Raw genomic sequence first — 18,519 nt, 5'->3', positions numbered from 1 at the left:
CTAGGGGTAAATACAGACTCACGAGGTTGTATTGGACCGCGGTATGATTAGATGGATCATATATTGGGATGCATAAGTTAATGCGAGAGGCATATATATTTTCAGGACGCCTTTGCATGGAATCTGTCTTTGTTTATCCTCACTCTCGCTCATCATCTCACCATGAAGTCTTTCGTTTCCGTCGCTCTTCTGCCCCTTGCGGTTCAAGCCGTAAGGATCGTCCAATCCAATGATGATGGCTGGGCTGAGTCGTATATCCGCACCTTCAATGACGCCTTGAACAACGCGGGCTACGATGTTGTTCTTTCGGCCCCTGCTGAGAACAAGTCGGGCAGCAGTAAGTTGACCATGCGTAACCGTACATCTCAATCACATCTAACATTATCCAGGCTCTCGAGATGAGAACCCCAAGGATCGCAAGACACCTTGTCAGTACGATAGCTGTCCCGCCAACAGCGGCCCTGCTGGTTCCGACCCCAAGCGACCTGATCTTAACTGGGTCAACTCTTTCCCCGTCACTTCTATGAAGTACGGGATTGACACCTTTGGCCCCAGCCTGTGGGATGGCGCTGCCCCTGAGCTTGCCGTTACCGGCCCCAATGTCGGCAGCAACATCTGGCTCCAGGTTCCCTTCTCTGGCACTGTTGGCGCTGCTTGCTATGCCGCTCATGAAGTCGGTATTCCTGCCATTGCCTTCTCTGGGGCTTCCGGCGGCAACACTGCCTTCAACGCGAAACCCGTTCCCGAGCGCAGCCTTGTCTACGCTGAGCTTGCAACCACGTTCGTCAAGAAGATTACCGACTCTGGAAAGCCTTACCTGCCCAAGGACGTTTACCTCAACGTCAACTTCCCCAAGGTTGAGGGCAAATGCACTGATGCATCCAAGTTCCAATGGGTGCTGACCCGCATCAACACTGGCTTGCTGTCCGAACGTGATACTGAATGGTGTGGCGAGGATCGTCTTCCTACTGAGACTGAGATTGCTCTCAAGAGTGGCTGCTATGCTTCTATTAGTGTTGGGGATGCTGCCGATAAGACCACAGCTGATGCTGCGAGACAGAAGATCGTTTTGGAGAAGATCAAGGACATGCTTGTGTGTGTTGATTGAACGAGGGTGTGAGTTTTATAGATATAGTTTTTAAACCCAATTAATATATATAACTCAATCGATATCTTGATCAATTATTCATTTCGCAATCAAATAAATGAAGTAATAATGCCGTTGAAAATAAGCATGTTGATGATCGTGCTCTTAAACAAAGCTTATCGATAAGTGTAGACACCTGAATTTCCAGGCCCACTTCAGAACCTTTGGAGCAACCTCGACTTTTTGCGCCGCTTCCATATCACGATCAAGGGCCGGTCCGCCAGAGCTCTCAATCCCGACGTATAATGGCGCCAATCGACCGTTGCTTGGCCTCAATGGCCAGGCTATCCCTCCTCCAGACTTCCCGGCCGGCAATCCCCTCGATACCCAAGTTCCTCGCCCCGGCAGCGGCCCAACAAGTTCGACAGGCTTCGGTGGTTCGAATCAGGAAGACAGCGAAGAAGAAGAAGCCACTTCCCAAGGACTTTAAGAGACATAACCTGAACAAGAGGGAATTTCCCCAATACTCGTTATGTGAGGCCATGAGGTCAGTGGGGAGCTACAGATCTGAATTTGGGAAGCAGAGACTAACATCTTATAGAATCCTCCGAGCCGTCGAGGTCGGCGAACCCCCCGCTTCGATCAAGTACGAACTACACATCAACCTCAAGACCGCCCGTAACGGCCCCGTCATCAAGAACAGCGTCCGTCTACCCCACCCCGTCCAAAGCGACTGGCAAATCGCCGTTGTATGCCCCGAAGGCAGTGAGATCGCCCGTGACGCCACCGCTGCAGGTGCCGTAGCTGTTGGCCAAGAGACCCTCTTCGAAGCCATCCGACAAGAAAAGATCAACTTCGACCGACTTATCTGCCACGAAGCCAGCGAGGCTGCCCTCAACAAGGCCGGTCTGGGAAAGATCCTCGGTCCCAAGGGTCTCATGCCTAGCAAGCGTATGCGAACTATTGTTCCCGATGTCGTTAAGTCTATGCGAGACTCCGCTGGTGCTGCCGATTACCGTGAGAGACAGGGTGTTATTCGTCTGGCTATTGGACAATTGGGATACTCGCCCGACCAGCTCAAGAACAACATCAAGGTGTTGCTGGCCAAGATCAAGGCAGAATGTACCGAGATTTCAGAGGAGGTGCACAAGGAAGTCCACGAGGTTATCCTCAGCACAACACATGGGCCAGGCATCAGCTTGAACGGAAACCTGAAGGATGCTGAAGAGAAGATTACCCCCGAAGCTTTGTCGAGCATCATGTAAAAAGTACTAAGGGCTTGTATAATTGTATCATATGTCATATTAACGAATAGAGCTTGTGGGCGGTCGTGGGTATCATTAGTATTGTATTTGCAGTGAGCTGTTTAACCGCCTCGGAGAGCCTTGACGGCCTCTGATTGTGCATCTAGCACTCTATATATCGCCAGGCACTTGAGGACTCTGTCCTGGCCCTTAACGCCAGCCTTTTTGGCTTCTTTCAGCGCATTGCCCAAATCCAGCAGCAATGTGTTTCTGCAACGTGCCAAACGTTCCTCCATTTTGATCACATATGGTGTGTCGGGGTCCATGGACTCGAGTAGCTTTGTGATTCGGCTACATTCTTGAGCTGAAGTGAGCAACTTCGCAGTTGAGCTCCCGTAGTTGTCGTCCTCCCCTTCATCCTCACTATCCTCATCCCAATCTTCGCCAGCTGGTAGACTGTCCAAAGAGAGGCGTTCTTCTAAAGATGCAAGCCGCTCAGATAGCTCCATCATCTTTCGACCCTTTTCGATAGCGGATCGCACACCACGTAGCTCCCCATTGAGAGTATTAGTCTCTTCCCTCCGCTCCGTCACCTTGGTTTTGACTTCTTCAACAGCTCTGCGAAAGCCTAGTAGAGAGACTTTGGCATTTTCGACCTTGTCGTCCCCGCCGCGCAGCTCGCTACCCAGGGAAAGGAAAGCTGTGTAATTTGAATTGACGAGTTCGAGAAGTTCAGAGCTAATAGCAGCACTTCGGTCGCGCAGGTCCGATCTTAAATCCTCGAGTGTTTGGTGGCGGTGCGGTAAAGCGGACAGGTAAGCGGCAGGTTGAAAGTCTTTAGCGAGAAAGTCGGCGCGAGGAAGAGCTTCAGGGAATGGCAGAGGAGCGTCGTCGTCAACGGAAGATGAAGAGTCGGAGCTAGAGAGGGTGAATTGTTTAGATACACCGAGGCCGGCCATGGATGACGTGAGTGAATCTGGCGCGACAGTCATCGTTAATTGTGGTGGTGGTATCGACGTCGCCGTCTCTAAGTGTCTACATGTAGCACTAAAGGTGAGGTGGCATGGATTTGGTGGAGGAGCTTCGAACGGTTGTCGGCGCTAGATCTGATAGGGAGTGATTAATCTTATCGATAAACCCCAGATCTTGTACTGTACTTGAAACTGTACATATTTCCTACAAGTAGGATACTAAGCATTTAATCATTTAAAATATCTGTGCTTGACATTTGATGCTACTGTAACTTCATTATTGAAATTGACTTTAATTGTTCTATGAACTAGCCTCAACTTTGGCAGAGGCGAAAGTGCAAGTACGTTTGAACACGAACACGAATGACTGGAAACAGCACCCTTGGCAGAACTTTCTCAACCATTGAACCCCTGGGACGTCCACATCGGTGGCTCAATAAGTTTCTTTAAATCTTCCGTTCGTCAGAATCACCTTATATGGAACCCCTCAGTTCCGTGAACCGAAGCTACTTCCATTGGTCATCTCTCAATTGCTGTTGATCAAGACCTGCTCCGTGCAACAGGCAAGCGGCTTAGCCCAGTGGATAATGTGCTCAATAACAGGGATTAACCATTACGAACACAATCGCAGTTAGCAGTAGCAAGACAAGAAGATGCTCGGAGCGGAAATATATTACGTTAAAAAAGCCGAGTTGAAGCCCATATTGCCGAGGGCCGCCTCGTGGCTGAAGATCTGACTAACTACCAGATGCCAATCGTCAAGGAAGAGACAATCGAAGGAGTCTTGTAGTTCTTATTGCCACTGTCATGTTTCTATCCCCCGAAGACACTAAATGTTCAGCACACAGAAAGGTAGTCATTAAGTTCTGACAATTGGTTTAGAGACAACGAGGCACTCTTTGCAAAAAGGGATATCGTAACCCATCTGGACAGGCGTAAGATCGGCTTTTAAACTCCGGTTGTAGTGCATCCCACGTGAGCGGGCAGGCATCATAACGGCTATGATGTCTCCAGAACAAATCAATCGTTCTGGCATCAATTCAAACGAGAGGCCCCCAACCCTTTTCAAGCGAAGTCGGAGTTTGAACACCTTATGATCGGCACTAACTGCAGTAAGACGTCTCGACCGGATCTTATCTGATGGTTGCAGAATCAGCTCGTGCAATTCCGACTTATGCCGGCCTATTCCAAGTGAACCCCGAGCTTCGGGTTCGTTCAAGAAAGTTAAGGCCCATGTTTTGAGGGGTCTTCAGTGGAGGTAATCCATTGAATAAAGGTCATTCATTGGAGATCATCAATGATAATCCCCCTTACTGTTGCATTATGACGAGAATGCCTGTACGCTGCGACGTCACGTCAACTACCGTTATACCCATCGCTTTATCAATCACTCCGCCATTTACTGACCCTCGAAAAAGCTCCGAAGATGGCCTGCCATTAGTTTGTTTAGGGAGCCTGGTCGACGTCGTTGGGATCCGTAATGGTTCAATGCCTGGATATTGGGTGGGGAGGAATTAAAAGAGGTCAAGGCGCTACGGAGCCACCAAAGTTATGACTGATTAAAATGTTTTTGTGAAACTCAATGCCTGAATATTTGCTGGCCAGCAATGACATTACGAGAAAACTCGCTCGTCAACTCGGTCGTAATGTAGTAAACCATCCTCTAAATGGACGGTTGCGTTGTCTCCATGCCGTGATGTGTGCCTGGCGCAGGGGAATTATGGCCTGGCGTACGTAGTATTTCCTGCAGAGTTTTTATCAATCAAATCTTATCAATCTGATCAGATCCACTATCGTCTCCTGGAATCGGACCATTAGTTTCCCAACCGTCGGTTGTGGTCGGGACACAAAAGCAACGACACACCCCGCGCTTCATTTCCCTTCTTTGCTACTCTTCTTCCCTCTAAGTTGCCGTTGCTGGTAGTCTGATATTCATTGAAATCTCTTCTTGTACGTACTCGCATGGGTTCATCAAGACATTGTCAATCAGACTCCCAGGCTCTTAGCCGTATCAACCAGTCGAGACTAAAGCCGAGGTCGCACCGAGCTGTCACATTGTAGCTTGCGTCAGACGTGCCCCAAACAATCTTATCAATCTGTTTATCAATCTTCCACCAATCCTCCAGCATCACCACAATTGATGAGTTGTTTTGAGTCACCGCCAAGCAAAACATTCCCAGATCGGTTATACGCTATTCCTTCAAGTTTTACATCACGAATTCACGCATACCTTCTCGGCTCTCCGACCCGAGTTGGCCTAACCCACCGACCGAGATCCGATTCGACAGCGACCACAATATCCATTACCCGTCCACCCCCCGTCATGTCGGCATCCTCTCCTCAACAGTCAATCGAGTCTCCTGGGGCAGGAACTCCTACCATTGCTCCTTCACCAGCTGGAACAAGAAGTCGTGCTGTCTCGGCTGCACCTGGACCTGCGTCACCAGCCACTACAGGATCGCACAGCCACAGAACGCCACTCTCCATTAAGCCGAGTTCGAAGCCACCTCCACCCACACAACCTCATCAGCGCACTGCTCTTCCATCCATCAACAAGATGGCCATGTCGTCTGTAATCAGCCCCAGCCCGGCTCCGCCAGAGCCTCCAAAGGTGTCTATGACTTCCAAAGAATGGGTGATCCCTCCTAGACCCAAGCCTGGCAGGAAGCCTGCTACCGATACACCACCAACTAAGCGCAAGGCTCAAAACCGCGCAGCTCAAAGGGCTTTCCGAGAGCGAAGGGCTGCCCGTGTTGGTGAACTTGAGGAACAGCTAGATCAGCAACGTGAGGTTCAGGAAAAGCATGAGTCAGATCTCAAGGACAAAATTCACGAACTTGAACTTGATGTTCAGTCCTACCGGTCCCGATGCATGTTGCTTGAAAATATGCTTGAACGGGAAAGGCAAGATCGCATCAGGGTTGAGACAGAAGCCGAAACTCTCAAGCGTCGTCTGGATGATGGCATCTTTAACTCAAATTTCCAATCACGAACAATGAGCGCTCAGCACTCTTTTGATGGAATGCACAGTCCTACAAGTCAAGGACCAAGACACAGTCTCCCCGACGGACGACCTGACCGTCAATCAGGCCACTCCTTTTCCATATCACAAATCATCTCCCCCCCAGAAACACTTGACATGAACTCATCCCATGACCCTGAGACTACCCTTACCTGCGGCAATTGTTCCCCAAACGGACATTGTGCGTGCGCAGAAGAGGTGATGAGGACAGCCGAAACCGGTTGCGGCAAATGCAGTCTCTCGTCCACTTGTCAGTGCCTCGACGAAGCGGCTGAAGCCCTTGATCGAGCTCAGGAACTCAAGCGTCCCGTCTCACCGTCGGCAGATGTATCTCATGAGAAGAGACACCGATCTAGTCCACATGATACAGCGGAGACTGATTATACAGCCATGTTCTCCCGCAAACCTCCCCAAGAGACATTCTCTGTCCCCACTCAACTCCCTTCTATGGATCCTATGCCGTTTAGAGATGGCTGCGGCTTTTGCAAGGATGGAACGTATTGTGTCTGTGCCGATACAGCACTTGCAACTCCTGCCATGACTCCCAATGATACCCTTCCTCCAATCTCCCAGCAGGTTCAGACCCCTCCTCCTGAGGAGACCGATCTTCCTATTCTTGCGATGGAGATGACGGCCGATGGAGCTGTCAAGCTTCCCCGTCGCACACAGCCCAAGCCAACTGAGCGTCCAAGTGGTTGTGGTCCAAAGGGACCTGGTTCATGTGCTCAGTGCCAAGCTGACCCCAAGTCTGGACTCTTCTGTCGCCTCATGGCCGCCAACTTTAACCGTAAGGACGGTAGCTCTGGAGGTTGCTGTGGCGGCAAGGGCGCTGCTGGTGGCTGCTGTAAGTCTCAGCCCAAACAACCTCAACAAGCCCAACAACCCGAAAAGATCAACCTTCCAAGTCTCCCGAGTCTAGGCTTGAGTTGCGCCGAGGCGTACCAAACACTATCTAGCCATCGCAACTTCTCCAAGGCGGCAGACGACATTGGGTCTTGGCTGCCCAAGCTCAAGGCTACTCCACGGCCTGGCACTCGACCAACGCCTCCCGGTTCAATGATGCCTATCGAGGTTGAAGCAGCAAGTATAATGAGTGTTCTGAAGGATTTTGATGTTCGGTTTGGGAGAGGAATTTAATGGGATCCCAAGCCGTTAAAATGGATGGAAAGTATATTGAGTACATGGACAAAATGGTTGTTTAGCGAGTGTACATGCTCATTCGGATGTTGCAGCATGCCTAATATGGCACTTGGTCGGGATTTGGTTGGAGCGTTGATATTATACCCTTATTTGGTGAAGCTGTCATCACTTTACTATTATGCATCTACGAATTTTATGCGTTTATCAAGTCTCTAATGCAATGCTTGTAGTGTGATGAGATGAGATGAGATGAGACATATGCCGGCGGATGCATTCAATACCGGATGTCTGGTAAGTAGCAAAAGCAAGGCTTGCATCATGGGGATAGGCTGGTGAATGGACCAGTCGGAGACGCAGGCGAGGTAGAGTTGACAGTAAAGGATGGATGGCAAGTGTGTCTGCTCTTCTGGAAAGCCGCTATCGATGGAGCTAGTCAAAAGGAAACGGTGTCCAGAATGAAGTGGCGGCTCTGGGGATGCTTGATCGGAGGTGGTGATAGTAACGAGTTGATAAGTACTAAAGTACGTGGGTGAGTGACTGCATGGGTGACGACGTGGATGACTAGCTTGAAAGAGTTGGTTCACAAGACGCCACGGAGGAACGTGTAAATCGCTCTGATAATAGACCACGCGCTGACGTGCATGAAGATAGAATCATACTCGGCTGAAAGAAGACGGGATACCGGGGAAAAGCTGGGGGGGGCTACGGTCGGATGAGGTCGTCGTGAGATGTCGACAAAGTTGCGGTGGAGCTTTGATGGTGGATCAGCATGGCCAACGCACCGTACGGCACCGCACCGGTATAGATTATAGGCTACAGGACAGGATAGGACAGTATTGAAAGTAATGGACGGTAGGACAAATGAGTTGTTTACTTTCTCACGGCAGACGAATGATAACAGCTGCATTAGAGTGGCGAGTTATGGTCAGATAGCAGCTGAGAATAGTTTCCTTTGGTTCCTGCTAGCGAGTAATAGGCATCAGGCCGAATACGGCTGCATAACTCGACATGTCGGTCTGTCTAACAAATAACTAGACTAATGAATGGGGTCAGGACCTTTTCGGTCAAGGTTTGGAAGAGTAACTAGGTATTTTTTCAGCGCAAAGAATTGGTCTGGCAGTCAGTGATTGGAAGAGGGTTGCATGTGGAGGTCGGCGCATGATTGGCGTCTAAGGGGATGCGTTGGCAGTCGGCACACAGCCCAGCCCAGTTGCTGCGACTCTACAGCAAACTGTTGTCTTTGCTTTGCATAGAGAGAACTGGCGTGGTGCGTTTAGATTGGTTGGTTGATGTGGGTGAGAGGGGAAGGGGGGGTCTTTATGGTACATTGTGTGATGTTGGAGTTTTGTTAAGAACGTGATGGCAATTGTTAAGAGACAAGTATTTGTTGGATTAGTGGAAACGCTGTATGTTTCTATCGCTTATTTAAGTTTTGGAGGATCATGTTTTGTTTCAAAGGCGAGTTTTGAGAGGTATCTGAATGGACGACGAGGTCCTGTTAAACACTGTAAATATATACCCTGTCTACTAAATGTATGTGTTGTCGGGTAACTTAACTTGGTTTCCACTACAATAGAACGAAACGCTTGATCCGAACACGGGGAACACGCATGTATGTATTTGTTTTCTTTTTGTTCTTTATATCACTCATTTTTCACAATTCCTTCTCTTTAGAAATCCCTCGCTTGTCCTCGTGGACATAATTCCTGGTCCAGTTTTTTTGGGCGAATGGTGTTTGCTTGGTTATATGCAATGACAACTCAGAGGAGCTTCAGAGTCGCACCAAAAAAACCCATGATACATGCCTACATACACATACAGCATGATTGTTATTTGCGTTTAGGATTCACGATTTACAAAATCATCTCGATTTCAAGCAGAGAACATATGTAGGTACACTGCATTCATTAATACCTGCCTACCTAAGCACACACACAATAAACAAAACTAAGGCCCTGCATGTCATTGTCCTACCATCACATCACTGTTCTATCATGACTTGTTGACTCGAGTGGGTGCATTGTTCCACTCTACCGCCATGACGGGACAAAACAAAAAACAGGTGTTCTTGACAGGGTGTGCAGTGCAGGGAAAACCTAGGTTGGAGGCTCTTTTCAAGGTCCACAGTTGATGATGATAGTTCCCCAGGAGAACCTTGGATCTTTGCTTGGGTTAGTAATTAGTAGTGTACTAGGTAGGTGGTTTTTGTTGATGAGGGTTTGGTTAGTCAACAAACAGATAACAAAAACTCCATGTCCAAACTCATTATCCGTAGCGCTGAGACTTGCCAACGCACACCTCTCTGCCCTCCCCCCTGTGACCCCGGCCCGACCTGGCTCGCCTTGCCCTGTCCTATCCTAGGTGCCCTGCCTTTGCTTTGCTTTGCCTGCTTTGCTTTGCTTTGCCTGCTTTGCTTTGCTTTGCCTGCTTTGCTTTGCTTTGCCTGCTTTGCCTTGCCTTGCCCTGACAAAGACCATACAAGACCAGGCCAGGTGCTGACTGACACGTGCGAATCGCACAGGGCTTCAGGTACCGACCCCCATAAAAGAGCCGTTGATCCAATTGCGTTTCAATCTCACCCGCATTACCGCCTTCGCTCCCTCCGAATTAAGCTTAGTGCACATCAATCCACATATGCCAACGCTGTAACTACTGTAAATGGCGGTGCTGTCGACACTCCACTACCGTACCCGTACGGCCTGTTCCCGTCCGTTATAGCGAGTAACTTTAGTGGCAGGGAGCTAAGGATGGGAATCGGATGGGTCCATTTGCGATACCTCTACCCCATCATATTGAATCCTACCCTTATCCCAGCCCAGCCCAGCCTACCAGCCCAGCCCGATCTCGTTGTTCAAAGCCAAGCCAAGTTTGTGTTCGTGTCTGTCTGTGCCTGTCTGTGCCTGTATCGGTCTTAAGACGGCCGTCTTGTTTCTAGCGACTGCATAGTCGGCATAACCGACAGGTGCCAGTTGTGAGGCCCTTTCTCGTTATTACCGGTCTGTTTCTCCCTCTAGTATAGTACCGCCGTGTCTTCATAGTCCCCTCCCCACGATACTTCTCCCCCCACCTCCCACTTCAACTCTTTTCTGACCTCCCACATCTTCTCTCTTCTCTCCTCTCTTCTCTTCGCCTCGCATACCAAGGACCTGCTCCCTCCTCATATTCTATATTCTCCGTGTTTTGTTTTGTCTTGTCTTGTGTTCTCTCGGAACGTGCGACTTCAGCCCGTGATACGATAGAAGTACTTCATACGCTAAAGCACCTCGGAACGATCGCGCCATCATCTTTCCAACTTCCCGCGTCCTGTTACTCGTTATCCAGTCCGATCTTTGCTGGCAGGCCTAGCGCTCATTCTCGAATCCTCGTACAACGATCTTCCTTGCGACTCGCCTCAGCATACATCTGTTCGAGCCATATACTTTTGTCCAAAGGCTCGTGGGTGGCGCCTCATACAGAGCTACCATAGCTGCGCGATTGCGACGCAGTCTCCTCTGAGCCCGAAATGGTTTCTATGCAAAGATCTCTGTCTTCACCAGTCCGCATTCATTCTGCTCCCAGTACGTCTCCGACGTTGCTACTCCCTAGCCCGTCTATGGCCTGAACTTAATTCTGGCTCTGCGTGCCCTCCACTTATGCTGATATGATTGGCTTTATAGCTGGTTCCTCTACTGATGCGCAAGAATCGGGGTCACCCCCTCCATCTTTCGATATCCATGTGCAACAACCCGCTCGGTCACGAAGACGACGCTCGCCGAGCCCTAGCCCAACCCGCGATAACACGCAAAAGCACTTGCGGAACTCTGACAGCAAAGACCATCGGGGTCATGGTCACCAACAGTCACCCGTTATGTCTTCCCGAAAGCCAATTGTGGCACAACCAAACATGCCTGGCCAACCGTCACCAAGAAACAGTCCAAGAGTCTCGTGCCTAAAGCTTAGCAAGGACGAAAACGACAATGAATCTTCCTCCAAGTTCAAGCCGTTAATTCAAGATGTTTCGCAATACACCAACCCACACCTATCGCCCGAATCCGAAAGCACAACTCTCGAAGAGCTGGCTCATCTAGTACGACTGTCCAAGTACCAGGAGCGCAAGCGCGCCAACAACCGTCTACGTCTGCAAAGGAATCTTGTTTCAACTGCCCTCAGTGCCCGCTTGACCCGCTGCGGGGAAATAGCTCATCGTAATTTGGTCGACAGTTTCCGTCGTGACGACAAGGAGAACTTCTCTGCCCTGTACAGCGCCATCCATGATGTACGCAACAGCTGCGACGAGCTCCGCCGTTATGCCCTTCTCGACCCCGAGATGGAGGGTCTTGCCAACGGTGGTCTTGGATCTTCTGAAAGTTTGGATACCCCCACTAACTCGGCAGCTCTTGGTCCTCTCAAATCATTAACACCATTTTTACACGACATTTCTGCTTCTGCTCGGGATACGTTTTTGGAATTTCTCACTCAACTCCGTACAAACCCTGACTACCTGGCTACTCGTATATGCTCTCTGTCAAGCTCCGAGTTGAACTCATTCTTGACTTATCATAAAGGTTTGGAACCTGTGGAATCCGTCCTGCCCTTCCATGGCCGTTCTGGAGGAAGAGTCCACGCAAGTGCGCCCAAAAACAGCACTGCTGTGGACATTGAGCGACTGTTGTCTTTCCAACGCCACGATCCTCTCTCCATACTTATCCATACCTGTTTTGCCAATTCCGCTGGACCTGATAGTTCTGAGGATCAACGACGAACCGATATTTGGGCAACGGCTTTGGCCCGCCTGATTTCGGAACCTAAATCCACCGGAGAGCACTTTCTGATTTCAGTTCTCAACATTTGGACAGCAATGCGTGACTGGTCCGGCAAGTCCAATATGGAATGGTACCTGATGAAGATTCTGGAAGACGGAGCCTTTTTGCTGGACCGGGCCGAGGACCAACATGGTACCCGATTCAACCTCTCCGACTGGAACCACTCGGACGAGGTTGCAGCCAAGGAGTTCTACGAGCGAGCCGTAAACCAATTGTTTGAGCTTGTCGACGACGAGGATGCCACTGGAATACCCGAAGGACTCTTGGAGCTGGGAAATGCCATTCTGAAGAAGCTCGACCACAAGTACGTCGAAAACACCTCTCGCTGGTTGGTCTGGAGGTGCCTGTTTTTCGTCTTCCTTTTGGGCGTCATTATCCACCCGGAGTCGTATGGAATGCTGGCCGAGTACCACATCACACCTTATGCGCGTGAGAAGATTCTAAAAAAGGTAGCCATGAAGGCTCATGAGTATGTCTCCAGCATGTGGAGTGGTAAGCCCTCGGCAACTTGTGTTCCCGTGGACGTACCACCAAAGATCAAAGGCCATGTGGAAAGCATCCTCGCCCGTTTCCAGGGATCACGATCCAAGACTCCGGCTGCCAAGTTACTTCCCGCGAGATCTGTTACATCTCTGAGGGAAACCAAGGAGGTCCACCCCTACTTGGTTATCAGCCCAGCTGATCTTGCAACCTTGATTAATGCCATCTTCCCAGAAAGAAGACCACACTCGGCTTCGGGCAGCTTTAGATCAGGCCCGGCCTCTGTTTCGGGCATGTCTGCCATCTCCCAGCCCATTTCCATGTCGAACCAAAGGAACAGCAACTTTGACACTGTCTCCATCATCAGCACTAGCGTCTCTTCAGTGTTTAGTGACTCGACTACAAGGGATGATTACCTAGACGAGCAGACCTCGGTCACACCTCAACGTTACTCTCCTCCAGCAATGGACTCGGAGCTTCAGAGACGTCTGAACAAATATGAAGATGACGGCTACCGACTGCGCCTGGCACTCCATGAGATGACTCAAAATTTGGGTTCTGACATCACTCGTGGTTCATGTCATCCCTGTGCCGAGCGCTGGGTCGTGCTTTTCATCTCATCTGATGGAAAGAGTTTGTCCACTAACATGACATTCGACCCTGATGAAGAACTAGACGATGAAGAAAACTCGTCTAGTACTGACACTGATGAGGAGGATGCATCGGACGGACCCGAGCTCGATAAGGATTACCACCAACTCAGAGATTCCATCCTCAAGCTGGTGGAAGACTACGAGATCCCCCGTAGCCTTGAGCCAGAGAACAGTCGGACACAACTTAGCAATCGTGCTTCCGGTCTCAAGCGGTACAAGTCCAAAACACGGATCATCACTACTGAGCGGTCAATGGCCAGCCGTAATCCATACAGAAAGCATGTTGACAAGGATGCAAGCGAGAGGAGACAGTCATCCATCCCTGAGTCAGAGACCAAGGATGACAAGTCGGAAGCTGTTTTGATTACTATGCTCAAGGCAGCCTCAGCACAATCCAAGGCTCTGGCAGACTTTGTCTCATCTCACCAGTATTGGAAGACCCTCAACCAACTCAATGCCCTCGCATCCCCCTCACTACGGGCAAACGGGTTTGCGGTTCTCATCAACATTTTCTCTCGTGGACCAAGAGACTCGATCCGCCGCTCTGCTTCTGCTATTGAGGAGTACGATGCTTGGCTTGTGTGGCTCAAACAGAGCCAAGAACGCCACGAAGGCATTATCGACCGCATGATGAGACGTGTACGTGCAGTACGCGACAAGATGTGGTACGTGACAGACGTGCGCAACTCAAAGGAATACGCGCACAGCCGTGATATTTGCCAAGCACTCAAGACTATGGGCATGCCTCGACGCTGGAACTCTTTCCAACGATCTCGTGCCCATATGGCTAGAGGACCAAGCTCATCTTACCTCTACCGCACCGAGTCTCAGATCATGGACCTTCTAGCGGCGTCTGAAGAGCAGGGCGGGCCAAATAAGCTTAGCGACGACCCTGCCGAGGCTACTGCAGCATGGCTTCAACAGCGCGGCATTGAGAACTTTTGTATGGGTGAGGAGCGAATTCACAGGTTTTGCTACGAGGTGGACAAGTGTATCTCTAGATTGGTCGGTGAGACTATTCGAGAGGCGCCAGTTTTGTGGTCGAGCGAGCTTTACAAGCGCGACAAGCATGGCTACGACCGTGCAAGAGCCAGGGAAAAGGAGATGTCGTGGACTGGAGACGACTCTGGAAGCATCATCAGCGAACAAGACCGCAAGTTCAGCCCAACGTCAAGCAGACCAAACTCACTTGCTCGGGATCTGAGATCGCTGTCAATGCACAACCCCAGCCAACAGTCTATTGACTCGGTGCGACAGAGCATGCCTCGAGCCAGCTCAGCATTGTCGGATATTCTTGATGGACAAGAGTACTTCGATCGTGCTTCGCCCGCGCACACCAACGATTCAGCCAGCACTTTCTGGTCACCCTTCCAACCAATCACGTCTCCCAGTTCAGGAGCTTCTCGAGGGTATTCGCCTACAACTAGCATGACGAACTTGTCTACAACCTTTTCTCATTCCCAACATGGTACCGCACCATCCAACTCGACCTTCTCAACTGGAACTGGAACTGGACGTCCTGGTACTTCGGCCTCGTCAAACGAGACAGTGTTCCAGCATCAGCGAGTGGATGATGAGAAGACGCGCTTCCTCAACGAACTGAGGCAGTCCCTGACCAGTCTTTTGCTTTCAGACCTCGGCAATCAAGTTTTCTCTCGGGGTTCTGAAACAGATGGCTGGTTTGACACGTTGGGACAACAGTGTATCGATCGCAAAGATGCTCTTGACCGCCGAGCTCGCCGTCGATCCGAGAAGCGAAGCTCAGGTCGTCCAAGAGTCATTGAAAAGAAGAAGAGCTTTGGAAACCTGCGAGGAGCCGGTGATAACAACTCTGAGCGTGCATCAGAGACTTCGGAAGGCGTTCCTCAAAATATGAACGAGGGGTCGAGCACCAACGACTCCACGCCACGCCTGTCTGCGGCCAAGGAGGAAAAGGAAAACAAAGAGTTCCCTTTCAAAAAGGCATACAAACGACTACTCAACATGTTTTGCGTTCATCCCAATCCTTACGCAAAGTTGAATGCCCTTTATGAGTTGGAGAATCTCATTGTGGCTGCGCTCCAATCGAGCGGGCAAAAGAGGCCACGATGGAACCGGTCTGATGCTGGTTCGAGCGTGGTGACAGAGCACAACACCAACGCTCGCCCTACACCTTTGGAAGGGACGATTGACAACGTCAGAGAACGTCGATCGCAGGCACTTCAATCCCAGCTTGCAACGCCGTTCTTTGGCCCTCGCCAAACCAATTCGGAGACGAGGTCGATCATGTCGGGAGGGAACGTCAACACCGACATCATCACCAAGGAGCTGCAGGCACTGTTCAGAGAGGCATCAATTCGACCAAAGACCATCTTCCGCGACTTGCAATTCATTGCATCATTTGTTCCACCTTCTGTGCTGGACAAGCAGGAACGTGGCAAAGCTTTCTGGAACACCGCTCTGGCGGCACTTAAGCTCAAGGCAGAGGTTTGCCGAACCATGGTAGAGATGGCAGACGAAGTGGTTGCGGCACACACGCATGTGCGAAAACCTAACGAAAATACTATACCAGATGTGCCACAATCAACAACAGGCACACCACCACCGCCGTCAACAACATACAAACTGGATGATGCGGGTAAGATGTGGACAATCACGGCTAAGGAAGGATTCCCGACAGCGCAGCGCGAGCTTGCGCTGTTTTACCTTTCCAACCCGGAATACGTTGAGCGGACAACGCTCCCTCTCTCCAAGCCACGCGAAGTATTTAAGCAGACTGTTATGGACAAGTATGGCCGCTTAGGCAATGGTGGAGGACGCACAGGGTTCTCGAGCGGAGGAGGCGAAGGCAAGGAGAGCGATGTGAGAAGCGACCCAGGGCTGATGTGTGTCGCGGTTCACTGGATGGAAGCGGCTGAGCATGGGGGCGATGAGCTGGCGACGAGCTTCCTGCGACAGAATGAGTTTATGGGTGGTCGTTGATTGAGTGAGTGGCGCTGAAAGTATTATACCCACGTGTTTTTTTGTTTGGCGCTTGGGCGTCTATAAGATTTCTTTGGATGCTTTATAGAGGAAATTGAGGATATGTTTGATACGATTTGAGGTGTAGATGATGTTTACGAAGAGATGTATGGGGGTTTGTATGATTGATACCATATAGCATATGAGCATTTGTACATGCAATAGTGTTGGCTGGTGAAAGCACCAGTTGTATATAAATGATACATCCTGATCTCTTGACTATGCTTGGCTGTCTATTTTTTAAGTACCTTGTTGATGATCTATTTGGCTAAAGATATTTAGATGTTGTTTGCTGTACCTATTGCAGTATTATAGAAGACTGCGAGCAGAATTATTAAATAATGAAGCTCTACATTTCGACACTCCAGAAGCAGCAATGGAGGGAACGTGATGACCGTGGACAGTCAAAAATAGGCTACATCCGGTCTTGCATATGTCGAGACCCGAACGATGGTCTGATTTCTCGGGGGTTTGGGTGGGTTCGGTAAAGGCCGGGACCAACTGTCAGATGTTTCGGAGGCCCCAGACCGTGAGGGTTTCTTCCATATCGGTCGATTCACAGACGAATCTGGAAGCGAAGTTACTCGAAATGGCATCTATCGCACTTAGAAAGGAATTGGAGAGGTATAGTGTTGGATTACTTCGTATGGTTCATGGTTTGTGTATTTGTGTTAACAGCGTTCATACACCACTGAGTTCCTGAGTTGAATGAGCGGAACCTTTTCATTGAGTCTGTATAGCAAAGACAAAATATTAAATATCGAGATGGAATGCTTAGCATATTATTTTACTTCGTGATTAATCTAAAATTGTTTGTTTATGAGTATCTTTGAAAGCCAAAGTCATATCGAGACCCGATGCAATGGTACGGACCCCGGCAGGACCCGAAGTGGCAGTGTCGGCACTCAATTATGGCACCACCAAAAACAACACCACTACCTTAGTACTATCAGCCGTCGGCTCAGAATATCAACATTCGACTTGGAAAAATAGACGGAATTGAACGAAAGTCTGCTTAGAAAAATAAATATATAATAATGAATATTCATACCCTCAGATTAATACTCATCATCCAACACAATCAGAAGCATCTCTCACAGTCACAACCATTGTATCTTCAGCTCAATCAACAACTTACACACACCACTTCAACCAATCACATCAACCCATTCAAAATGGCTCCTATTCCCATGATCACATCCGCTGCTGCTCCCAAGTAAGTTCTTGGTCTATCACACTTAATAACCAAAAAGAAAGAAAAAAAAAAAAATTTAATTACAGGGTCCTTCCAGTCCTTCTTGCAGTAGGAAGCATCTCCATCGTCGGCGGCTACGTCCGCTCCCAACTCACATCTCAATCACGCACATTCGACCGTCAATTCAGCCAGTACAACACCAACAAGAGCGAATTCGCAAGAGCAAAGACATTTGACGGCTCCGTGCCTGATCCTCGAACAAGCCTCTTTAACGTTCTTGGCTGGTGAAACGCTTAAAACAGTGTCTAGATTGTCGTGGCGTTTATGGGTTGGGTATTTCTGAATCTGGGTACGAGGCGTTTTAAATCTGCCTTGAGAAAATAAAGTTACATAATTAATTTAAACAACTATAAAGAACCCTGCAGCTTGCGGACGTTGTACTAAGCTTAATCAAACCGCCGTTCCGTTTCTACACGGAGAGGCATCCGACTATTGATTCTAGGCAGTTGACTAGTGGAAATGAGCTTCTTTTATCGACTTGAAGTGTCGATTGTCCATGCAAATTTTACCATCACTCAACATCTGCTCAGAGTCTTTTATTTTCAGGAACCTACATGTATAAACCATGTGCCCTCATTCAGATCTATTACAACAACACCAAGACTGCCTTCCCCGACCTTCATCGTTCAGCTCCATATCAACCAGCACATGACCCCCTTCCCAAATGCGACCCAACACCCCTGACGCCCTGACACGCCCTACCTCATTAAGCTTAAACATGGTGGTGGTCTAGACGTTCGATAAACTCAGCTCAGGCTTGGCATTTCTCCTTTTGGCTCAGCCCTACAAGCACCGCACCTGTTGACCCAATTACCTTTCATCTACCGTTCAATAGCGACGCCGCATTTTTACAATTCGGGCTTTA

The 18,519-nt window shown here is 49.5% G+C and overlaps 5 protein-coding genes across 5 annotated transcripts, besides 5 other annotated features; 4 read left to right on the top strand and 1 right to left on the bottom strand.

Annotated features, from left to right (window-relative positions):
• Positions 1-162: 162 nt before the first annotated feature.
• On the top strand, positions 163-1,108 carry FPSE_03048 (uncharacterized protein; the record flags this gene model as incomplete). Its single annotated transcript, XM_009256167.1, has 2 exons — positions 163-337; positions 390-1,108. The coding sequence occupies 2 exons, from the start codon at positions 163-165 to the stop codon at positions 1,106-1,108; spliced, it is 894 nt and encodes a 297-aa protein (XP_009254442.1).
• A 1,345-nt stretch (positions 1,109-2,453) lies between these two features.
• On the bottom strand, positions 2,454-3,323 carry FPSE_03049 (uncharacterized protein; the record flags this gene model as incomplete). Its single annotated transcript, XM_009256168.1, has 1 exon — positions 2,454-3,323. One exon carries the CDS (start codon positions 3,321-3,323, stop codon positions 2,454-2,456), a length of 870 nt encoding a protein of 289 aa, XP_009254443.1.
• A 2,302-nt stretch (positions 3,324-5,625) lies between these two features.
• On the top strand, positions 5,626-7,461 carry FPSE_03050 (uncharacterized protein; the record flags this gene model as incomplete). Its single annotated transcript, XM_009256169.1, has 1 exon — positions 5,626-7,461. One exon carries the CDS (start codon positions 5,626-5,628, stop codon positions 7,459-7,461), a length of 1,836 nt encoding a protein of 611 aa, XP_009254444.1.
• Positions 7,462-7,697: 236 nt separating this feature from the next.
• Positions 7,698-7,719: a microsatellite.
• A 2,115-nt stretch (positions 7,720-9,834) lies between these two features.
• Positions 9,835-9,926: a microsatellite.
• A 347-nt stretch (positions 9,927-10,273) lies between these two features.
• Positions 10,274-10,304: a microsatellite.
• Positions 10,305-10,518: 214 nt separating this feature from the next.
• Positions 10,519-10,597: a repeat region.
• A 369-nt stretch (positions 10,598-10,966) lies between these two features.
• Positions 10,967-16,360, top strand: FPSE_03051 (uncharacterized protein; the record flags this gene model as incomplete). The annotated part of the gene is made up of 2 exons (XM_009256170.1): positions 10,967-11,021; positions 11,121-16,360. 2 exons carry the CDS (start codon positions 10,967-10,969, stop codon positions 16,358-16,360), a joined length of 5,295 nt encoding a protein of 1,764 aa, XP_009254445.1.
• A 1,214-nt stretch (positions 16,361-17,574) lies between these two features.
• On the top strand, positions 17,575-17,882 carry FPSE_03052 (uncharacterized protein; the record flags this gene model as incomplete). Its single annotated transcript, XM_009256171.1, has 2 exons — positions 17,575-17,615; positions 17,681-17,882. The coding sequence occupies 2 exons, from the start codon at positions 17,575-17,577 to the stop codon at positions 17,880-17,882; spliced, it is 243 nt and encodes an 80-aa protein (XP_009254446.1).
• Positions 17,657-17,677: a repeat region.
• Positions 17,883-18,519: the final 637 nt, after the last annotated feature.

The sequence above is a fragment of the Fusarium pseudograminearum genome, chromosome 3 (genome assembly GCF_000303195.2).
Source record: "Fusarium pseudograminearum CS3096 chromosome 3, whole genome shotgun sequence".
In the NCBI taxonomy this organism is placed as follows: Eukaryota; Fungi; Ascomycota; class Sordariomycetes; order Hypocreales; family Nectriaceae; genus Fusarium; species Fusarium pseudograminearum.
The sequence above is the reverse complement of the archived record's forward strand: the minus strand, read 5'-3'. Positions and strand labels throughout refer to the sequence as shown.